Below are 23,233 nucleotides of genomic sequence, written 5' to 3'. Positions count from 1 at the left end.
CTGTGGGCAAAAAGAAACTCGAGAATATTTTAATCCAAACCGAAGATTGTTATTCAATTGATTCAGAATATCAAATAGAATTTTTTTTCTTAGAGCAACCACAGTGGGCGAGTATAACCAAATATTTGGTCAAAAAACGAGATACAGCGGACAGACTATCGATTAAAATCCGGACCAAAGACCTAATCCCAGACTATATTTGGTCCAAGACCAAGACCAAAACCAAATATAGTCGAGCGAACGTATAGTTAACGCCCCACCACCAGGCGGGTGTATAGTCCCCGCCCCACACCAGGCGTGCATAAAGTCCCCGCCCCACACCAGGCGTGCTTTATACCTCCGACCCATTTATTTTTATTTTTTTTCTTTTGGGTGGGGAGGGGTTTATACCTCCGCCCCACTCTTTTTTTTTATTCACTTTATATATGGGGCGGGCTTTATAACTCCGCCCCATTATTTATTTTTTATTTTTATTTTTTTTTGAATTTCATCGGGCGTACGTATAGTTTACGACCCACACCAGGCGAACGTATAGTGTACACTCGACCAAATTTAGTTTTCAACCCGTAGCGTCACACACCAGACTAAACTCAAATTTGATCGTTTTTTTTTGTCTTTAATTTTTGGTTATACTCGCACCACTGCACTTGCTCTTAGGCTCTTGTTTTCAAGGATTTTGAAGATATCTGGTATTGTTAGGTAATAAAGCATTCGACTTAAAACATAAGTTTTTCGTTTTGTTATATATGAAGCAGCAGGTTTACATTTTCGTTAGTTTTTAGTGATTTTTTCTTTTTTTTTTTTGGTTTAGCACTTTTTTACCTAGTTTTAAATAATATTAGTTCCACTTACGAAAAAGAGGTACTATCATTTCTTCATTTTTAGCATAAAAATACATTCCTAGTTTGAGGCTTAGGGGTTTTAATTGAGGCCTATCAATTTCCTCTCCCAACTTTTGCAAATGACTAAGTGGTGTCAAATTTGACAAAAAAACTAATTTAGCTTCAAATTAATCCTAATACTAACCCATATAATACGCCTCCATTACCATTTTCAGTAAAAAACCAAAAACTTAAAAACCTAAAACAGAAAAAAAAACTTTACCTGCTCTTCTAATCTTTCCAAATTCCATAAACCCTAATCAAATTTTTTTTGTTGATCTTCACGTCCAACGATCTCTGATCCAACCAAGAAAAGGTAAATCTCCATCAGCCCATTCTATTATTAGCATTTATTCATTGATTTACATGTTTAAAACCTCAATTTTGAAAATCAAAATCTTTGATTTACCTTGAATCGGTTTATGTGTATCTATCGTACCAACCGATTCTGGGTTTTATTCTTCGTTCCATGAAGAACATGTAGAGGAACCGGTTTATAGGACGATTAGCATCGACCGATTCTGGGTAGAATCAGAATATGTAAAGACATCACTAGAATCGATTTATAAGTCCATCAACATAAACCGATTATGGGTTCTAATTTTTTTTGAACTTTGTGCTCCTACAATCGGTTTTTATGTACGTGGTTAATGTACCGATTTAGAAATTATCTGTTCAGATTCCATATCACAACCGGTTTTTATATTTTTAGCATATAAACCGATTCCTGGTGTTTTATTTTCCTGTGTATTTTTCTTCTAAGAATCGGATTACATATGTTATCCTATGGACCGATTGTTGAACTAGATATATATATATATATATATATATATATATATATATATATATATATATATATATATATTTTGTAGATATGGACTTTGGACACTTAGCCTTTTATTCTCGAGAGCTCCAACAGGAGGATGTTCACAAGAGGCCACATGTCATGGTACCTAGAAACATGTACAAGTCCGGCTATGGTTGTGAGACCCATTTGGAGCAAGCCCTGGATGACAAGCTTGCATTTGAAGAGATCGTTGATCTCATCAGGTTTGCCAGGCGAATGAAGGATGAAATTGCCGCTCAGAGGACCCACGTCAGACATTTGAATATTCTGTTTGAAGAAATGGTTGAAGTTGTTGCTGCCAATGCAGGTGATGTTGTTGTTCATGATGCTACTGCTCCATGATATTGATGCTTTCTTATAGATATTATAAGTTTAAGTTTTAAGATTTTTGGTGGTTCAAGTTTTAGGTTTTTAACATTTTTTTGGATAATTATGGTTTATTTTTTGGATATTATGGTGTGAATTTAAATGCACTTAAAGTTTTAATTATAGTTATGTGTATAATGGGTCTATGGTAAAATAAGTTTATGCATGCTTCAAACTTTGTTTTGCAAATACAGGCAGACAATCGAGCTATATGATTGCACCTATAAAGCGATTTTTGAGGCTTCATCAAGGAATCAGTTTATATGGTTATCAGTATAATATGATTCTTCATGCCTCAGAAATGTCAGGTTTCTGTATCTTTTTCTGGCGAGAATCGGATTACATGTGAAATATATGAACCGATTACTGTCAATGGAAAGTTCAATTTGTTTATGTTGACTTTTCAGGCTCAATCGGTTTATGTTTCCAAACATAAAGACCGATTCTGTTGGGCATAAAAACGTAATCGGTTTTTATGGACATTCGAGACGACCGATTGTGTTCAATTATTTCACTTTTTTCGGAAAAAAAAACTACTCATTGGGGTATTTTTCTATATAAAGAGACCTCAACCCTGACCTAGTTTTCCTCAAACTTTCTCATTATATTCACTCGTATTCCATATAGTCTACTACTACTCATTTCATACCTCCATATACAAGCATGGCATCGTTTCACTCCGCCGAAGATTTGGCAATCATCAAAGCATAATACGTCTAAAGTCGAGTTGTAGATCACTCCCCCATATGGATAGAATCCGAAACCTTTTGGGCGAAGATATATGAAAAATATAGGCAAGATTATGGGAACCCGAAGAGAAGAAGTCTTCAACAAATCCACGACAGGCACCAAGTCATCCAAAATGCGATAGTTTCTTTTATAGTTATCCAACAACGGATTTTGAACCCTAACCACTTTAGCTTGTCCCTTCAACAATTTGTAAGTATCTTTATAGTTTATTCTACACAATCTATATTTATCAATTTGCAACTAACAAAGTAAGTTTGTGTCATGTTTTTGTAGCATGAAACCGTGAAAGCGCGCTACTTAGAGGAAAAGGGGGAAGCATTCATATTCGATGAAATCTATCACTTCATGATATCCAAAATCCTGGAGTATGCCCCTGACTTTATGGTGGGTGAGTCACACTCGGATTCCTCGGATGAAGATTGATAGTTTTAGGAGTTTTCGTGTAGACTTTGTGTGTAGATCTCTATGTAAACCCTCGCGAGACTATAACTCGTCCACTAGGGTCGCCTAGGGGTTCAAAGTATTGATGCATGTGCTAACTGCATCCATGATTCCTACGAAAATGAGTAGATTTGAAATTAATGAAAGTATGAAAAATTGTTTATTTTTTACGAAAATGAAACAATCTGTTTATATATGACGCCAAAAATCCGATTATAAGAATCAGATTTTATCTATGCACGGTTCTTGATGTCCTTCATGAATTACAAAAAACCAACCTAGAATTGGTTTACGAGTGCATGAACGTAAACTGATTCTGGCAGTGTTTTCGGAAAAAAGAAATCAAAAATTTTCAATTGTTTGTTGTTTTGAAGATTGATTTTAATTAGTTGATCTCACATCTAATACGGTTAAGTAACACCTAAAACGATCAATTAACCGTAAATTAATTAGGGGAAAATAGGTGTAAGAGAATAATTGGTTGCGGTTGTGTGAAATTAATTTCCAATGGCCCTTTTTGTCTTTTAGTAACATGCTTCGAACTAGGAAGGTAAAATTATGCCAAATTGAAAAAAATGATACAGTATAACCTTTATATATTGATACTCCATATATTAATAACCTCTACATATTAATAAAAAATCATGGTCCCAATTTGCGCCATTGATAGACAGTAATAACTTTTACATTTTAATATTAATGATTCTTTTTTCAGTTCCACCTAAAGGATGTACCTCCATATATGAACAATCGGTATTAGAACTATAAATCTTGCTACACAAATTATATCATCTATATAAGTTCTTTTCCTAACCTTCGATAACATTTTGATTTGTTGGAAAGAAATTAAACCGCTATATTATTTTCTACTACACCTAATGTTTTTTATAGCTGTACAAAACATCAAAAATTCACTAGTAGCTTACAAATTTCTAGCTACATACATGTATTTGTGTACGTAGCAATAAAAAATATATGTGCGCCATCTAATACAACTAGGGATGCACACAATATGGGACAGTACGAGTTTTTGTCTAGCTCAGTACCTGTACCTCCCTATAGTCGGAACATGTACCTGTACCTATGGAGTACGGGACATGACATGTACCTGTTTAACTCGGTACGGGACGGGACCGGTCCTTTACCTGTAGCATGTGTAAAATTATAAAAAAGAAAGCAAAGCAAAAAAATCTTCAAAGTTCTAAGTTCAACAACTTCAACTGTTTAAGGCTTAAATATAAAAAACGGAAAGCAAAGTAAGAAACAGCTAGAAGATCAATGGGTTTCTGTAACCAGCTTTGACAACAGAGCAAAGTCTCGAATGTTTCCATAATCCAGAAGTACCGTTCTTTTGACTCCCGGCTTTAGATTTCTTCTTACAATGCTTACATTGTTCCCATTCTCCATTTATCCTTATAAAATCCTCCCAAAATTTTGATTTGACTTTCGGCTTCACGGCTACATCACCAGCAACAGTTGTAGCTTCACTTGGATCTCATGGTGCAACTTGCTGGGCATTAGCAGTAGAAGCATGTACAAATGTAGGGTGAATAAAGGAACCAACTTCAGTTGCATCTTGACTTTGAGTTGTATTTGCATCCATATGAAATGAAAATACAAGTTAAAGTGTTAAGCTGAGAGCTCCTAAACCATGTCCAACCCTAACTTACATTCATAAACCAACACAAACGCCATGAATATATACACTGGACATCTATGAAAGTATAACAGGGCCAACATTATAGCATTCACATACTCATGTTATGAAACCAATCACACTCATGTTTTTGAGTAAATCAGAAAACCCATCATGCAAAACAACAAACAAAATCTAACATAAATACATTCAGTTCAAATGCATCAAAACCCTAAAATCAAAAATTAGATTCATCAACAGAAAAAATCAGAACATGTGTGATGTATCAATAGATTCAATTTTAATGTTTACCTGTTGTTGTTTGTTGTTGACCAAACCATCAGTCCATATGACGTTATGAACCACACCGGAGATTCCAAAACCTTAAAATCAAAAATCAAAAATTACAATCAGTTTCAAATCTAAAGAAATAAACAAAAATTAAATATAAATAAACAAAAACTAATTAGTTTTCAAAAAAAAATAAAATCAAAACTAATTAGTTTTCAAAAACCCTAACTATTATTAGTTGTTACTACCTGTTGGCCGTTGCAGACTTGCAGTAAATAGAAAATGAAGATTAGAAGATGGTCAGATGGTGGCTGAGAAGTTGGTGGTAAATCTGGTGATGACGATTAGAAGATGGTGGATGATGGTCTACGAGACGTATTTCTCTTCTCTGAGAAGAAAGCCTGAAAGCTGAAAGAGGGAAGAAGAAGAAGGAAATGAGGAGAGATGGAGGAGAATAGGATAAAAAGGGTATATATATAACCCCTACTATCAACGGCTGGAATTAATCCCTAATATCAACGGATACAGATCCTCGGTACTACGTGACAGGACAGGAATAGCCTAGGACCGTTACTTGTACCTACTCTAGGCCTGGTTCCTTTTTTTGGTACTTGTTCCTGTCCCATCTAACCTCAGTTACGGGACGGTACTGTTACGGTTCCTTCAGTTCTGGTACGGTTCCAAGAGACGGACGGTTCCTATACATCCCTAGATACAACAATAAGTACATTGAACATACACCGGATATTTAATAATTTTATGAATGCTCAAAAATATTAATATAAAGAGGTTTTGCTACCGTAAGGTCCGTAAGTCTTTTCCAAAAACGATAGGAATAATTCCTTTATCGATCAAACAAAATATTACATAAAATGCTGAAATATTGGGCGCTTATCTTCCATTTGACCTAAATCTGATGTATGCTGATTTAATTGACCACTTAGGGCAATTCTTATGGGAATGAACAACCCCATATCTTTGTTGAGCCAGGTGGATGGCCAAACTGGTTTTTCCACTATGATAAAGCACTAGGCGTTAGATAACTAAACGCGCGAGCGAAAAACAAACGATGGATTTTGAACGAAAAGCGTCGGCGTTGGAAGGACAAGCGCCAGTGCTTAAAGCACAAACGCGGCGCTTGAACGTATGTCACTGGCGTTTTAAGCAAAAACGTCAACGGGTAGTTTTTTAGAATTCAAAATTCACTTTTTACCTCTATAATTTACCATCAATTTCAAACAATTCACTCACACCAAAATTCACTTCTCTTGAATTTTCTCTTCTAAAATCTATTTCTCAATGGCTGAAAAGGCGATCACACTTTTTTTCCATGCAAAACTTGAAGATGCTGTTTCTAAGATATGTTGAAGTTTTAAAAAGATTGAAAATTGTAAGAGGGAAGTGCAAGTTTTTGAAGTTGCTCCAAGAAAATGTTCCGCTAAAAGGCAAAGAAGAGCTCCAGTTTTGAAAGTTAACAACAAAATATTCAAAAACAAAGGCGAAACTGTCAAAGAGCGCGTTGAATGGAAGATACGTCAAATGAAGATAAACAGGAGACAAAACTTGTACTTGATTTTTATTTGAAGTTGTTTAGTACGTTTTATTATTGCCTAAGTTTATATCTTGTAAAAGAATTGGCATCAATGGACGAAAATATTTAGATTTTAAAATAGAGATTTCCACTTCAGATTAAGCGAAATTTATTACAATTTGAACTTGAAAATAATATCAATCTACAACAAAAACATCAAACTACATCAAATCCAGTGACATTCTCTCTGTAGAGTTCATAGCATTCAAAATGCTTAAACTCTCTTCTGCTTTCTTCAGTAAACTTGGTCTGAGCGATGGTTTTCTGTAAAACAGATAAACAACAAGTTCAGATATTTATGATGCAGTTGATCAGTGAGGAAAAAGGTAAGATACTCACCAGTTCTTCGTTGGATAATCCAGAATAGCTACGGTGAACCATCCACAAAACTTCCATATAATGTTTGACTTCCTTAGTGGTGAATGCAATTCTTAGGTCTAGGCTCTTACTGTTTCTTATGGCTTCATTCCGCGATGCTACAAAATGTCCCAATACTCTTTCCCAAAAATCGTCATTGTTCATTGGTCTCATCATACGATGTAACCAACATCGAACAAGAGCAACATCTTCTTCTATTGTAAAGACAAGGAGCGACATTCGAGTGCAGTAACGATGTGCTTGAGATGGACCATCTTTTAGAATTCTAAAACATGCTTCGTAACGAAAAGTTTTACCGTGAACTTCCTCTCAATTATCAAGAGCTGTTTGGATCACTTCATCTTCAGTTACACCGCTGAACTTTTCTCGATCGATTTCCATTACCAGAACATGAAATGGCTTGACTGCAAGTCTAATAGATTGAAAACGAGCACGCAATCGACGAGCATCTCGGTTTCCCGTCAGTGAGACGAACATTGGAAAACGTTCTCCCAAAAAGAACCGTCATGAAAAATAACAACACCAGTGATTACCCTATGAAAAAAATATGCTTTGCATATAGTTATATCCTCATCTTCAGTAAACTTGGGACCACGATTTCTAACAGACATTTCTGAAGAGTTTTAGAAAAAAAAGAAGAAAAATAAGAAGATGTGATTTTGGAGATGGGGGGAATGGAATTTATAGGTCGAGAAAGAAATCGAGCCGTTGGGAATTTAGCCGTTGGAGTTGGTAATACAACCGCGCGCGACTTTCCTTTAAGCGCCCATTTGAATTACCATAGGAATTGGCGTTCTTTGGTAAAACCGCGCGACTTTACTAAAATCGTCTGTTTGAATTACCAACGCCCTATTGCAAGACTTTTATGCATTTGCGGACTTCTTATGAAGAAAACACATATGGTAGGCATTTCTGGGAATGTCCTAATTGTTTTTTGGTGGAGTGGGCTGATTGAAGCTGAAGTACAAATCGATTCACCATGGTATTATATTATTTAATTTGTTGTTTATTTTTTGTTATTACGATTATTTAAAACTATCAATATCATAAGTAATTTAAATTTTTTCCTCGATTAAACATTGAACCATCAATTTCATAAATAAAAACATACTGCATTGAACAACCACATCATACATGAGAATAAAAGAAATACATTAAATTAAAACAACTACTACATAGGCGTCAATTCTCGGCGGGTGGTGGAATTTCTAGGACGATGTAGGGATCGTATTTGATGAGCACCCTAAGAATGTTGAAACAAGCATGGAAGTCGAAAGGACGACCGCGGTGAGATGCTGGCCACATCGCTAGAGTTCTGGGCAACACTTCATGTTCGGCTTCACCGTTGAGCTTATTTTTGTGATTCTCCATTAGTTGAGCGACGAATTCCGATACATTACACGAAATTACACTAAAACGATGCACCAATCCGTGACAATCACGCCCATGAATGTTCATCGTTTCAGCGGCGAACATTTCAAATACTTTCTCCCAGAATGTCGATTGGGATACATTCCTACCGGTATCGGCAACATCTTGACTGTGAATAACGTAGGCTCTGCAAATAGCTAAATCCTCTTGTTGAGTGTATCTAACACCACAAACTCTAGGAGGCATTTTTGTAGATGATTTGAGAGTGAAGAATGTGTAGAATGTGTGAATTTGGAGTTGAAATGAGGAGTATTTATAGAACTCAAAAATTATAGCCGTTAGATCACAAGAGTTTCTGGCCGTCTAGATTCAGTCGTTGGCGCTTTTATGACAAACGCGCGCTGGAAGGACAAGCTCTGGCGTTTTTGTGAAAATCGCGCGCTGCCTGAGAAAGCGCCAGCGCTTGTGTCTCAAACGCTGGCGTTTGAGGCAAGATCACCCGACCTATCATCAAACGCTCGCTACATCCTCCAACTCAATGAACAAACCAACAAATTTGTTGGTTTGAACATTCATTTTTCATGTTTGTTGAGTCCATAGTGGGAGCAAAATGCTCTCATTGGCTCAATCTAGTAATTAAGCATGTGGATAGTTTTCCATAGTGGATAACATAAACGTTTTTTACTTCGTCGATAGCAACGGTAAATGACAAGCATACAGTTATTCTGCCTTGAGATGTAGCCAAAAGTCCTTAATACCGACTTCTTCAGATCTAGAGCCAGAAGTTCAGACAAAAATGAACATGACTCGGCAAAATTACTTAAAAATGTCCGTTAAGTTACTGCTGATACGTCTTGTCGTTTTATATTATTAATCGGAATTGCCAGGAAAGAAAAACGTTGCCCGAGAGAAGAGAAGAGAAGGAGAAATTGAGATCACAGACTTCTACTCTCTTCTCTCATGTCTCATCTCCATTTTCTGTTCAGATCTCAATTAAAATGGCAATTGCGTCACCATCATCAGTATCTGTCAGATCATACTCACCACTATCACCAGTATGGTCAGTTAAACGAGTTTCACAGTCACAGCTAAGGATGATGGCCGTCAGATCAAGTAACAGTTATAGTCTCTCTGTAAGTACTACTTCGATTCTAACCAACCTTCAGAATAACTGTGCTACTCCTCTTCCTATACTTCGCCACGTGGCAGATTCAATGACCGATGATATGAGAGCTGGTCTGGCCGTTGATGGTGGTAGTTCTCTTAAAATGATTCTCAGTTATGTCAACAGCCTACCCACTGGGTATGTATTTGCATCTCAAATTACTAAATTTCAATTTCCACTAAACTTGGAACAAACTGGGTACTTTTTGGTTGATTGAATAGGAATGAGGATGGGTTGTTTTACGCTTTAGATCTTGGAGGAACAAATTTTCGTGTATTAAGGGTACAATTAGGTGGGAAAAGTGGACGTGTTGTCGATACAGAATTCGACCAAGTGTCCATTCCTAAACAACTTATGTCTGGTACCTCAGAGGTCTGATATATCAATGTCATAATTAATTTTTGGATCATCTTTCAAATGTCTTAATTAACTGATGTTGATTTCTTATATGGTTTTATTTATTTTTTTGTGGTGCTGTTTAGGAGTTGTTTGATTTTATTGCTTCTGGTTTGTCGAAATTCGTAGAGAAGGAAAGCGAGAGATTTGGTTTTCCAAGTGGAAAGAAAAGGGAAATTGGCTTTACATTTTCTTTCCCAGTAAAACAGACTGCCATTGATTCAGGAATATTGATTAAATGGACTAAAGGGTTTGCTGTTTCAGGAACGGTGGGTTATGATCACATTTTCTTTTGGATTGTAGTATGTGTTGATGTTAAATGTGATTGTGAATTGATGACTAATGACAGAGAGGAAAAGATGTAGTTGTTTGTTTGAATGAAGCAATGGAAAGACAAGGACTTGATATGCGGGTGTCTGCTTTGGTAAATTCAAACATGTGCTTATCTACGCTATTAAGTTGATCGATGAATGTTAGATATTTTCAATATTGTTTGCCGCTACGCAGAATTTACGGTGATCGACCTGGTTTTATTTTGGGGGTCTAGGGGGTCGATGAATGAAAGACGTTCTCCTATTCTTACAATCAATTTCAACTTGTTTTCTCTCTTTCTAAAGCATCATCAGAAACATCTCTCGTGTGTTCTTGGTTGGGTCAAGGGGTGCAAACCTTGAATCCAATTTCTCTGTTGTAGGGCTTGCATTTTATCCTGAAAGCATTATTTCACGTACCTGTTGCAATCGCCAATTGATATTGGGAGGATAGAAATAATCGTCTAAAAGAAATCTATTCGAGCCTTGAAAGTCAGGAGTACAACAATTTCTTTTCTATTTATTTCATCCTCTATTTGAACCCATTGTCCAACAGTTCATATATAATCGTGTGATTTGAACTGTTAACACAGGTTAATGATAGTGTGGGAACGCTCGCTGGAGCAAGATATTGGGACGACAATGTGATGGTTGCTGTCATTTTAGGGACTGGAACAAATGCTTGTTATGTAGAACGCATGGATGCTATTTTGAAACTGCAATGCCAGGGTGACCAAGTGCCTATATCTGGGAGTACTGTGTAAGCAAATTTCTAGTCAATCAAAAGTTTTCAGATTCATACTTTAACCTCAAATTGCTCACTTGTAGTAGTGTTCCACGGACTGCCAAAGATATAGCCTAGTCTGTTTTCAGACGGTTCATACTTTAACCTGCTCTTAATATTGATATGGTTCGCATGTAGAAATGATGTTTATATAGTTTTCAAGTTTGAATACTAACGAGCTTCTTCACAATAATGCAGATCATTAACACTGAGTGGGGAGCATTTTCAAAAGGACTTCCTTTAACAGATTTTGATAAAGATATGGATGATGCAAGTATTAATCCTGGTGAGCAGGTAAAACCTTCACTTCCAAACCGGAAATAAGTCATTATATTAAGGTTGCAAACTACAGACAAATGATGTTCTGATTTCACATCACGCTCAATTAAATTGTATCCATTCTTTTCTTCTTCACTCAAAAATGCACAAAACAGATATTTGAGAAGACGATTTCGGGAATGTACCTAGGTGAAATCGTTAGGAGAGTATTAGTAAAGATGGCTGAAGTGGGAAATTTGTTTGGTGAATCTATACCCGAAAAGCTCTCAACACCTCTTGTTCTAAGGCACGTTCAATACCTCTCCATCTTTTATTTGTGTCCTTCTGCATGTATAGTCAATTTTCGTGACCCTCTTTAGGTTCAGTGGGCGCCAATTGGCCGTTTCACATAGTACCTAGTGGATTTTCTTTCCTTGCTATTAGTTATGGTAGATGAAAATAAACCATTTCAGATAGATGCTCTTACAGTTTGAAGTATATAAACATATTTTACAGGACACCTGATCTATGTGCTATGCAACAAGACAACTCCAGTGATCTCAAATCTGTGGGCTCAATACTAAGCAGCAAATTTGAGGTAAACCCTTTACATGTCATTCATAATTCAATTGTGGAAAAGCTTGGATCCAAACTACCAATCAATTTGAACCATTTCCCTTACAGGTACAGACCAACTTATGCACAAGGAAAACTGTTGTAGAGGTGATCGACGCCATAGTGAAAAGAGGAGGGCGGTTAGCTGGTGCAGGTATAGTTGGAATTCTTCAAAAAATGGAAGAAGATTATAAGGGACTTATATACGGAAAAAGGACCGTGGTGGCCATGGATGGAGGTTTATATGAAAATTATCCACAATACAGAGAATATCTTCAAGATGCAGTTACTGAGTTACTTGGTTCAGACATCTCCAAAAATGTGATAATAGAGCACTCGAAGGATGGGTCTGGAATTGGAGCAGCATTATTGGCCGCTTCTAATTCCAAGTACACTAACGATTATCAAAAGGGAGAAGCCATTCTGTAAAATTTGTGCAGTACATTTTTTTGTAGTTGCGATATTCTTTTCATTTGATGTTTTTGTGAGTTGAGGTCTTGTTTCGCCTCGTGTAACTTGGACTTTGGACATCCAAACAGATTAACTTGAGATATATTTTTACAAATTGCGTACTCGCCACACATGAGTCATGACTATGTGCACCGGTCCATAGTTCTTGCAAAAAGACAACATGGTATAGTTGTAGGACTTTTTAACTTCATGGAAGTACAAATTAGGAGGATTGTTGTGATTTTTCCACCGAGACTATCCACAATAACTCCCACGAAGATAATCATTCCCTTACACCACATCCTTGGGTAATCTTCATGCCAAGATAGACAGGGTAACAAAACTCACTCACTAATTTGTTTCGTCTCACTAACTCGGCTCACCATTGCTGCAGGCCTCTTTATTCTTTACCCCTTTCTTGAATGACTACTCCGATGACTCAGACTTCAACCAATAAATAGCCCCGGCGTTGGAAATTCTTCAACTGTTGTCTTCGAGTGTGTGACAGTTACTTGGCAGTTACCGAGAATGCCCGAGAAAAGGTTCCGATTTTCTGCACTACATTTGATCCAAAGTCACCTTAAGGGACCAAGTCACTTCTGACTTCTCTTCTCTGGTCAGAGATTCAAAGTGGTTCACTCTCCGACATATCTAGGAAATCATCAGGATATACGTCATCATGCTTGCGAAATTATACTAGTATTATTGATCAAACCATTGATCTTCATCTTGGCATAACTAACTAGGGGCGCAAACCACCACAAAATAATTGACAATTACATTAATAAAGCATTCCACTGTGCTGAAAGAAAAGTCAGTATACGACTAATAATCTAGTTCTAATCTAATAAATCATTCCGCCGTACAGAATAGTCAGAATGCGACAAACAATCTAATATTTCATTTTCATTCAAACCAAGGAAATGCTAACAGTATGTACATGCATTATCTAACCACGATCCATATTTTAATGTTAGTTGCTAATAAAAGTTTCTTTTATCTGTAAAGTTTCTATCCAAGCGCGGTCTATACATATATTCTAGTTTCTCCACATTCTGGTCATCTTCAACTACAAGAGAATTTGCTGAACAATCACCATTAACTGTCACTATTGTTATCATTATCACCAGCAATTTTTACATTCTCCCAAACGAGGCGGAAGACGGAGGATGGGCGATTGTTCAAAAACCATTTCTGAAAATTCAATCCTCGAAATCCTGCAGGATGAGTGTGCTACTCCTATTGAGGTACTCAACCGCGTTGCAGATTCAATGATTACTCATATGAAAGCTGGATTTAATGTTGATGGTGCACGTGATCTTAAAATGCTTCTAAGTTATGTTAATAGCTTGCCTACTAAGTATGTTCTTCAATTAATCTTAACTGGACCTATCTGATTAATTCCTTCATTTTATTGCTTTGCTCTTATCTGGTGTTTAACATGTGTATCACTTTGAACTTCGTTGATTAGGCAGGAGACGGGGCTGTTTTATGCTTTGGATATTGGAGGGACGAATTGTCGTGTGTTAAGGGTTAAGTTAGATGGGGAAGATATTGACATCCATAAAATATCCAGGGAGATACCAGCATTGCTGAAAACTGGTACCTCTAAGGTAATAGTATGTCATTTTTTCTTATGTTTCACTCTTTTTTCTTCCTTTGATTTCTCTGTTTTCCTCTGAAACCTTATAGATGTTTGCATTTGTGTAACGTCGGGAGTTATTTGGTTTTATTGCCTTGGGTCTACGGGAACTTGTAAATTGGGAATTTGAGGAATTTGGTATTCAAAAACATACGAAACGGGATATAGGTTTTACATTTTCATTCCCAGTGGAACAGACGTCTATTAATAAAGGGACATTAATCGAATGGACAAAAGAATTCAATATCTCAGATACAGTGCGTATTTCTTTTTTCTTTCATTGATGTTCCTTTTTATTTGTCAGTTTTAATGGATTGAGAAATTGATGACCCCTGCAGATAGGAGAAGATGTAGTTGCTTGTTTGGTAGAAGCTATGAAAGAACAAGAACTTGATATGTTTTCTGTAACTGCGCTGGTAAGGTTTCTTGGTCGTCTGCTTGTAGCATAGTGTCTTCAATGCGACACAAAGTTAAGTGAATGATGCCTAGAACAACTAATTTACACTTGCTGAATGCTTGCAGGTTAATGATACTGTGGGAACGCTCGCTGGAGCAAGATACAAGGACAGTGATGTGAAAGTTGCTGTCATTTGGGGCACCGGAACTAACGCGTGTTACAGAGAACGAACGGATGTGATTCCAAAACTCAATAGACAGGGGAATCAGGGTCACGTTACTGGAAATACGGTGTGTAACCGATTCTATTTTAATTCCATGGTATTTATTTTATTTTTTTATTTTTTTTTTATACGCGAAAGCAGGATCCAGACCCCTAACTGAACTCAGCCAGTTGGACTGGCCCCACTGCCAGACAAAACACCGCTCAACCCACTATACAACTATTAATAATATGATTTCAGGTGATTTTCCTATTCTGTGGTTAAAAGCTGAATCAAGCTCTCTTCTTAGAACTTCTAGCCCCATCAGAAAATATTTAGACCAATAAAATCTTTTGAAAAAATTTAGACCAATAGTAAATAATAGTTTCTGACCCCCACCATAAATAATTTTTTAAATATAAAAAAAAAAATTAAATAAAAGAATCTTACCGGCCCCACCTGAAAATAATTTTTAAGTAAAAGAAAAACAAAAATCACGGGTAAAAGAAAAATAAATATTGAATAAAAACGATACTTTGCGGGCAATTTTTTTTTATCATGTAATTTTTTTTTATCTTTCTATCCTTTTATTAATTTATTCTTTTGGAAAAAGACATATATCTTGAGTTAAAAAAAACATATACACGGGTAAAAGGAAAAAATATCTTGAGTGGCAGAAAAATACTTCATGGGTAAAAAAAAAAATCTCGAGTGAAAAAAATACTTCACCGGCAAAAAATAATATATTTTTATTTTACGGGAAGCAAAATATTGCAAATATCTTGGCCCGTGCAGAGCACGGGCGTCACACCTAGTCTACTACAAATCTTTACGGCGGCGGGGATTGAACCTCTGACTTCCTCCTTACTGGAGTTGATGGGATACCACTGAGCTATGCTCTTGGACCCAACATCGCTCAACCCACTATACAATTAATCTACTACAAATCTTTATGGCGGCGGGGATTGAACCCCTGACTTCCTCCTTACTGGAGTTGATGGGATACCACTAAGCTATGCTCTTGTACCTATCATTTTAATTCCATCATTTAGTCCTGATAGTCAGGATTTCAGACTCGTCGTAAATAGATTAATTCTTGAAATTTGATTCGTGTTTGTGCTCTAAAAATGATACTAGTGTTGCAGCATACTCTTTTTGGTTTGAAGCCCTACTTTGACGAATGTCTTCATTGAATTTCAGATCATTAATACAGAGTGGGGAGCATTTTGTGAAGGACTTCCTTTAACAGAATTTGATCAAGACTTGGGTACTGATTTGGGTAAACAGGTAAGACAACCCTCAATCTTTCGTACTTAATGTTTGCTTGTTATGTGGTCTGGTAGGAATGCTATATGTATTCTCAATTGCCGAAGCTTCCCTTGCAAATAAGCTAAACTGATATTATGTATTCTCAATTGCCGTAAACAGATATTTGAGAAGATGATATCTGGTAAATACCTGGGGGAAATTGTGACTAGAATTTTGCTCAAGATGGCTGAATCGGAGAATTTGTTTGGTGAACACGACACGCCTTCTGCTGTACTAAGGCAAATATTATTCCTACTAAATCTTTGTTTTGCATACGTACTCGATTTTGTGGTCATAGGTGGCAGGTCTGGGCGTACTGCCGCACAGAACAGCACTAGCCACGGCAGACTTTCTTTGTTTTCACTCTAAATAGAATACTTCTGTGTAAAAAACGAACTTGGTAGGATAACAGATACCACTCCTAATATTTGAAGTCTGCAATTCTATTTTACAGTACACGGGAATTAAATGAAATGCAAGCAGGACGATTCCGACGACCTGAAAAGTGTTGGATCAATATTAAAAGAAACATTCAAGGTAACTTCTCTTATCTGTCTGTCTGTCAGACATCCAGTTTTCTACTTAAAATCATCAATAGATATCATGTATTTATTTTGTGAACAGGTCGAGACCACCCTAAGCACGAGAAAAACTGCTGTAGAGGTGATTGATGCTATTGTCAAAAGAGGAGCACGATTAGCTGGTGCAGGCATAGTCGGAATTCTTAAGAAAATGGAACAAGATACGGAGGGATTTATTTATGGGAAAAGGTCCGTGGTGGCCATTGATGGAAGTTTATATGAACAATATCCACAGTACAAATTATATCTCAAAGAAGCAGTTAAGGAGCTGCTTGGTCCAGAGAAATTTGAATATGTGGTTATACAACAACTCCATGATGCTTCCGGAGTTGGAGCTGCTTTATTGGCCGATACTAATTCCAAAGTGTATCATCTGCCTCGTGAGGTTTGTGAGTGAACGGATTAGCTTTTAACATGTAGCTGCAGGCGCTAGGAGACCTTAACGGCCCACCCAAATAAAACACAAACAGCCCGAAGACGAGTAGCAATCAGAAGCAATATGAATGTCGATTTTAATACTAGTATATTTTTAGATAATTGTTAGGGGAAAAGCCCCTTTTACTAGAGGGAAAGATGAATTCTGGGTGGATTTAAAAAAAACTTCCCCCGTCATATCACCGTCTAAAACTACATATAATCAAATTGGAAACGAACCCTTGATGGTCGTATGTATTGCATGTTGTGCTCTTCAGGATGAAGACTGTGTGTACATATTTCATCATCAAACACGTGTATGTGAGAAGACACGTGGAGAGCATGCGGACCAAGTCATCAAAACATGATGACACACGTCCACAGCCAAGAAGCCCATCCCGTCGACGTCGGATCTTCGCCCGAACAAATCCAAGGGCAGAAGTTAAAGGATGTACCAAAAGCACGGTGTACTGCGGAGCACCAAATAACTCCCTAAGAGTTGCTTTATCTCATCCCCAAAAGAAGCCAAGATCAACGGTGAAGAGAAGGTTGACTGACATGGACGTGACAGGGGCAGAAGACACTTGTCTGACACGAGCATGCGTCTCAACTACCCGCATTAAACACTCTGAGCAGTGTACGTGTCGATCAACCCGTGGAACGAACGAGGATGACTCTGCGTGATCAAGCAATGAACGAAGACCTCTGCGTGATGGACACAAAGCACAAGAAGATAAGGTTCCAACGGCTCTCAGAAACGGGTCCCACACTCTAACCCTACAAATACCCCCTCTCCACCAAGAGAGGGGGATCGAAAAAGAGAGGGAGGTTTAGAGAGAAGTCGGGAGAGAAGAATTGTTAGTGTAAGTTTACCTTTTAAAATTCGCAGACCTATGTAAACTCCAAAGTCATTCGACTACCTCTGTAATCATCAAATGCATAGCGAAAACGACAACCCCGTGGATGTAGGCCTTAGTGCTGAACCACGTAAATCCCAGTCTTATTTACATTTCAGCACTTTACATCCAGTTCATACTCCCCGAGTATTACTTTTACACTTCGTTTTCTTTATCTTCCTCTATGTGAACACCTCTGGTGATGATATTAGACGAGGCAATGATAAACCGGAAGGTTTTGAGCCAAGGAATCAATACAATCGTCTCATCAGTGCGAGCATGTGTGTAGAATGCGAACATTTTTTTTGAACATATAGATGCCTTCGTGATTTACGTGTTCAAAATCTGGGGCTAGAAAAAGGGACTCTGTCCCGGTAAAAGATTTATCTTATCCTGTGATTTCACCTTAGAACACGCACTATGGTTGTGCCCTTTTTTGGGTTCAGCGTGTCTTCAAAACCTTTTTTATTTTTTGGTTTCATGTTCTTCATTTTCACAAACACCATTTCAAAGCAGACAAACCCGCGGCTATCTATCACCGATTTGCACATGAGGTGTTTTCTCCAACTAAGACTTAATAATCCAGATTCGTGAGTCCTCGTGACAGATCTGCCTTTTCAAGAGTTCTTTTTCAAAATTAGTCTGAAAACAAGATTCATGATCGTTTATTAAAAGATTTGTATTTCAAAAACTAGACCCATGAAATCTTTGCATTTCTCTTCTATTAAGGGCCCTTGGGCAACTCATTTCATTCTATTCCAATAGTCTTGCGGGTACGAATGACGCTAACCCTATCCTCGTGGATATCTTTGGTTCTTCTTATTTATTTCCCTATGCAGGAAAGGATTAAACATGGAAAAGATATTAGAGGCAGGAAAAACCAAAGCCTCATCAAAGGAGACACCGAGGGTTACCTCGGTCATGACCCGAAGCAAGCAGAAAGGAGACAAAGCTAAAACAACTGCTCAGAGGCAGGATGCTGCGGAAATCACTTCACCTATGAACACTAACTCCATAGCAGTCGCGGCCCTCAAAGCTGCAGCCACGAAGACTGTTGTGGCCCCCCAGACTACAGAAGCTAACAAGACTTGGGTCCCAAGACAAATCCATCAACAAAAAGAAGGGGTAGCAGAATCCATGACGCATCAGCCCGCACATCCACCAATCTTCGGAATGTCGTCAACCAACGGTCAGAATCAAACCATACCATTGCTTTTAGGACCACGGGCGGAAATTCAACCGAGGGGACCAAACTTGGAGATATCAACGATTGAAGCAGATCCTCGGCCACCCTTAATACACACTGTAGACGAATGGGGAACTGTGGCCGTAGGGGTACCAGCCGGAACTCCCAATCAGGGATCAAACCAATCCCACCGACTGATGGTAGAGCTCGAAGAATTGAAAAAGAGCCAGCAGGTCTATGCAGATGCCGTAGCTCTTCTGGCCAGGGAGAACCAAGACTTGAAAGATAAGATTTCCCAAAGCACGAAGACTAGCCAACAACTGGACGAAGCAAATTCTAAAGCGCCAGAGCCCAATCGTGACCGAAGAGTCATCCTATAAAATGACGCCATGGGAAGCAGCGCATCAGATCCGGAATATGCCACCGAAGAGTTAGATTATTATGACAGCGAAGATCGAAGAAAGAAACGCTCAACTGAGCATGAGAACATGGGATATTACCGCGCAATGGAGGAGCTGCGCGATGATATGATGGCTGAGATCAAACAGTTAAAATCCAGACAAGGCGGAGGAAGGCTCGAAGAGGTGATGAAATAAGCTAACTCCATGCCCCTAACTCATCGCCTGGCAAATACCCCCATTCCGTTAAAGTGCCATGTCCCAACTTTTGAATGCTACGACGGATACAGTGATCCCGCGGAACATATCCGGTATTATAACCGTATCTTAGCCCGATGGAGTCATAACGACGCCGTCCTATGTAGATATTTCCCGTCAAGTCTGAAGGGATCGGCTTTGTCTTGGTTTGACAACCTACCACCTGATTCCATCAACTCCTACGATCAACTCGCAGAGAAATTTCTGAGGACATACATGTACAACAAAGCTGTCAACACTGGAATGGATAAGCTTTTTTCTATGGCAATTGGCTACAAGGAAAACACGAGGGAATACACTAACATATGGCACAAGATCTGCCAAGCCATAGGGAGTGTGGACCCAGTAGTAAGTATCAACTGCTACAAGTGGGGATTAGACCGAATGAGTCCACTATTTTTTGAGATTCATGGAAGCGTGCCTAAGACAGAAGGAGATCTTCGAATAATTATTGAAAAGTACGCTCGTCTTGAAGAAATCCAGCGTGAAAACCCGAGGGCACACATGCAGAGGTCTCACCGTACTAATTCCGCAGAACAAACCAATGAGGCCAAAAGAAATAGCTCAGTGGAACGGCCTCACGAAGATAGGAAGGAACGAAGAGATGAACGACGAAAAGACGATCGAAAATTCGAAGATCAAGTTTACACGAAGCTCAATGCTAGCTACGCTCGGATCTTGCGAGAGATCAAAGGAAGGGAAATTTTGGAGTGGCCGTGGTCTAAGGGAAAACAGCCCCCAAGAACCGAGAAGTCTAAAGATTACTGTGAATATCACTGCTTCAATGGACACCAGACCGAAAAATGCAAAAACCTCAAAATAATAATCCAAAAACTGATTGATGTTGGCGAACTCAAACATTACATACGAAAGGAGGTCGCCGAGGATAGATCCAAACGGACCAAGCCAGTCCAACTTCCAGAGGGAAACCGCACAATCAACACCATCTCGTGTTCCGAAGCCGCGGGGCTCTCCCTTACAGCGCAGATAGGAAAGAGGCTACGGAAGCAATTCGAGGACCACTGCGAATTATATAAGATTGATGGTGTAGAGGTGGACGAACATGAAGAGTGGATGGACACACCTATTATCTTCGATGCTGAAGATATCGAAGAAGATATGGAAGATCATAACGATCCCTTGGTCCTAACACTACCAGTGGCTGGATGTAACCTCAAAAAGATCCTCATAGAGGGGGAATCTCAGTAAACGTTCTATTATACGACGCATTCAAACGAATGAAGCTCCATGATGAACAGCTAATGACCTCTTATTACACCATCTACGGATTCAATGGAGCACCCACGAAGCCATTGGGAGACATCGTGTTGCAGGTTAACACCGGACCCATGAAAGTAGAAACACGATTCAGCGTGGTTGACGCCCCATCCCCCTATAACGCCATTATTGGACGAAAGTGGTTACATAAACTCAAAGGAGTGGCGGAAACTTACTACCAATATCTCAGATTCCCTACACCTGAGGGAGTGATGGAAATCAAGGGAGATCGGGTCTCTGCAAAAGAGTGCCAAACCACTCAGGATCGTATCAACAGCGAACAAGAAGAGCAGCAAAAAACCCGAAGAATTAAAAATAAAGAAGCCGCGAAAGAAAAGGCCATAGATCTGTTCCTCAAGGAAACCACAGGGAGGGTTTTGACAAAAGATGATAATGTCATAAACACAGAAACAGGTACTTCAGCAGCCAACGAAGGACAGAAACATACCAAATAGCAATCAAAGAACGTCCCAGTCCTCGGGGATCCGAAGCCGGTGTTCACACCAGTAGAGCCCGTAAAAGAAATCAACATAGGAACGGAAGAAAACCCGAAGATGATCAAAGTAGGGACCATAATGGACGAAATAAGAGAATATTCCTTAACCAAATTACTTAAATAATACGTGGATGTATTCGCCTGGAAGCTAGGAGATATGCCCGGGATTAACCCGAAAATAATCCAACACGAGCTGCGCATCAAACCAGGCACGCCACCTTTCAAGCAGAAAATAAGAAAAGTTGCACCGGAGTATCATAAGGCAGTGGAAAAACAACTTCGGAAACTACTAGAAGCAGGGTTCATCAAGGAAGTCAAGTACCCTACATGGATCTCCAACATGGTCGTTGTTCCTAAGAAAAATGGAGGGGTTAGGATATGCATCGATTTTACTAACCTCAACAAGGCATGTCCAAAGGACAGTTATCCCCTGCCAAGCATAGATCAGCTGGTTGAAGCAGTAGAAGGATACGAAGAGCTGTCATTCATGGATGGATATTCTGGCTACAACCAAGTAGCCCTGGCAGAAGAAGATCAACTACACACAGCATTCTACACCCCACATGGCCTTTATTGCTACACTAGAATTCCCTTTGGACTTCGAAACGCAGGGGCAACGTACCAAAGAATGGTCGATGCTATCTTCAGGCCATGGATTGGTAGTACCTTAGAAGTCTACGTTGATGACATGCTCGTCAAAAGTAAGCTGCGCAAAGATCACCACCAGGATCTGAGAGATATCTTCGAAGCAATGAGGAAACATCACATGAAAGTAAATCCAGAAAAATGCACTTTCGGTGTCACCTCAGGGAAATTCCTCGGATATCTGGTAACAAAAAGGGGCATTGAGGTAGACCCAGCGAAGATTCAGGCCATAGTAGAAATGCCATCCCCGAAGAATTTAAAAGAAGTGCAGAAGCTCAATGGGTCCATAGCAGCCTTGGGCAGATTTATTGCCCGATCCTCGGACAAATGCAAACATTTTTTCAATATTCTCAAAAAAGGAAGTAAGTTTGAATGGACCGCAGAATGCGAAGAAGCCTTCCAAAAAATCAAAGAACACCTGGCTTCAATTCCAATCCTGCAGAAGCCTGATCCTGATGAGGTTTTGGCATTGTACATAGCAGCGACAGAAGACGCAGTTAGCGCAGTGTTGGTCAAAACCAATACGAAGATAGAACAACCTATCTATTATGTCAGTAAGACCCTCAATTCTGCGGAAAGGAACTACACGAATCGAACAACTTATCCTGGCATTGGTGTGGGCTACTCAAAAGCTGAGAACCTATTTCCTAACTCACTTCATCCGCGTCCCATGCAAAGCACCACTGGAAGCAGTCCTCAAAAGCGCGGGAAAAGTAGGCAGAATAGCCAAGTGGAACACCCACCTGGACCAATTCAACATCATTCATGAAATTCAACATTCCCAAAAATCCCAAGTTTTGGCGGATTTCTTAGCAGACCTCCCCCTGGACAACGACGAAGAGATTAAGGGAATACCAGAAGCCGATGAAGAAAGCAAGGATCCAATTGATGTCCTCGAACCCGCGAGTCAAAGACAATGGGAAGTCTTCGTCGATGGTTCCAAAAATAAGGAAGGGGCAGGAATAGGCATTGTCATCACCACCCCAACTGGAGAAAGGATC

At 38.8% G+C, this 23,233-nt stretch overlaps 2 protein-coding genes across 2 annotated transcripts; both read left to right on the top strand.

Annotated features, from left to right (window-relative positions):
- The first annotated feature begins 9,282 nt into the window (after window positions 1–9,282).
- Window positions 9,283–12,646, top strand: LOC113357138 (hexokinase-2, chloroplastic-like). Its single transcript, XM_026600431.1, has 9 exons — window positions 9,283–9,855; window positions 9,939–10,089; window positions 10,200–10,382; window positions 10,463–10,537; window positions 11,018–11,182; window positions 11,407–11,502; window positions 11,643–11,773; window positions 11,983–12,064; window positions 12,151–12,646. The coding sequence occupies exons 1-9, from the start codon at window positions 9,551–9,553 to the stop codon at window positions 12,508–12,510; spliced, it is 1,548 nt and encodes a 515-aa protein (XP_026456216.1). The 5' UTR covers window positions 9,283–9,550; the 3' UTR covers window positions 12,511–12,646.
- A 943-nt stretch (window positions 12,647–13,589) lies between these two features.
- On the top strand, window positions 13,590–17,459 carry LOC113361573 (hexokinase-4, chloroplastic-like). Its single transcript, XM_026604777.1, has 8 exons — window positions 13,590–13,891; window positions 14,003–14,144; window positions 14,512–14,589; window positions 14,696–14,860; window positions 15,973–16,059; window positions 16,201–16,319; window positions 16,535–16,617; window positions 16,705–17,459. The coding sequence occupies exons 1-8, from the start codon at window positions 13,701–13,703 to the stop codon at window positions 16,749–16,751; spliced, it is 912 nt and encodes a 303-aa protein (XP_026460562.1). The 5' UTR covers window positions 13,590–13,700; the 3' UTR covers window positions 16,752–17,459.
- The last annotated feature ends 5,774 nt before the right edge of the window (window positions 17,460–23,233 follow it).

The sequence above is a fragment of the Papaver somniferum genome, chromosome 3 (assembly GCF_003573695.1).
Source record: "Papaver somniferum cultivar HN1 chromosome 3, ASM357369v1, whole genome shotgun sequence".
In the NCBI taxonomy this organism is placed as follows: domain Eukaryota; kingdom Viridiplantae; phylum Streptophyta; class Magnoliopsida; order Ranunculales; family Papaveraceae; genus Papaver; species Papaver somniferum.
The sequence above is the reverse complement of the archived record's forward strand: the minus strand, read 5'-3'. Positions and strand labels throughout refer to the sequence as shown.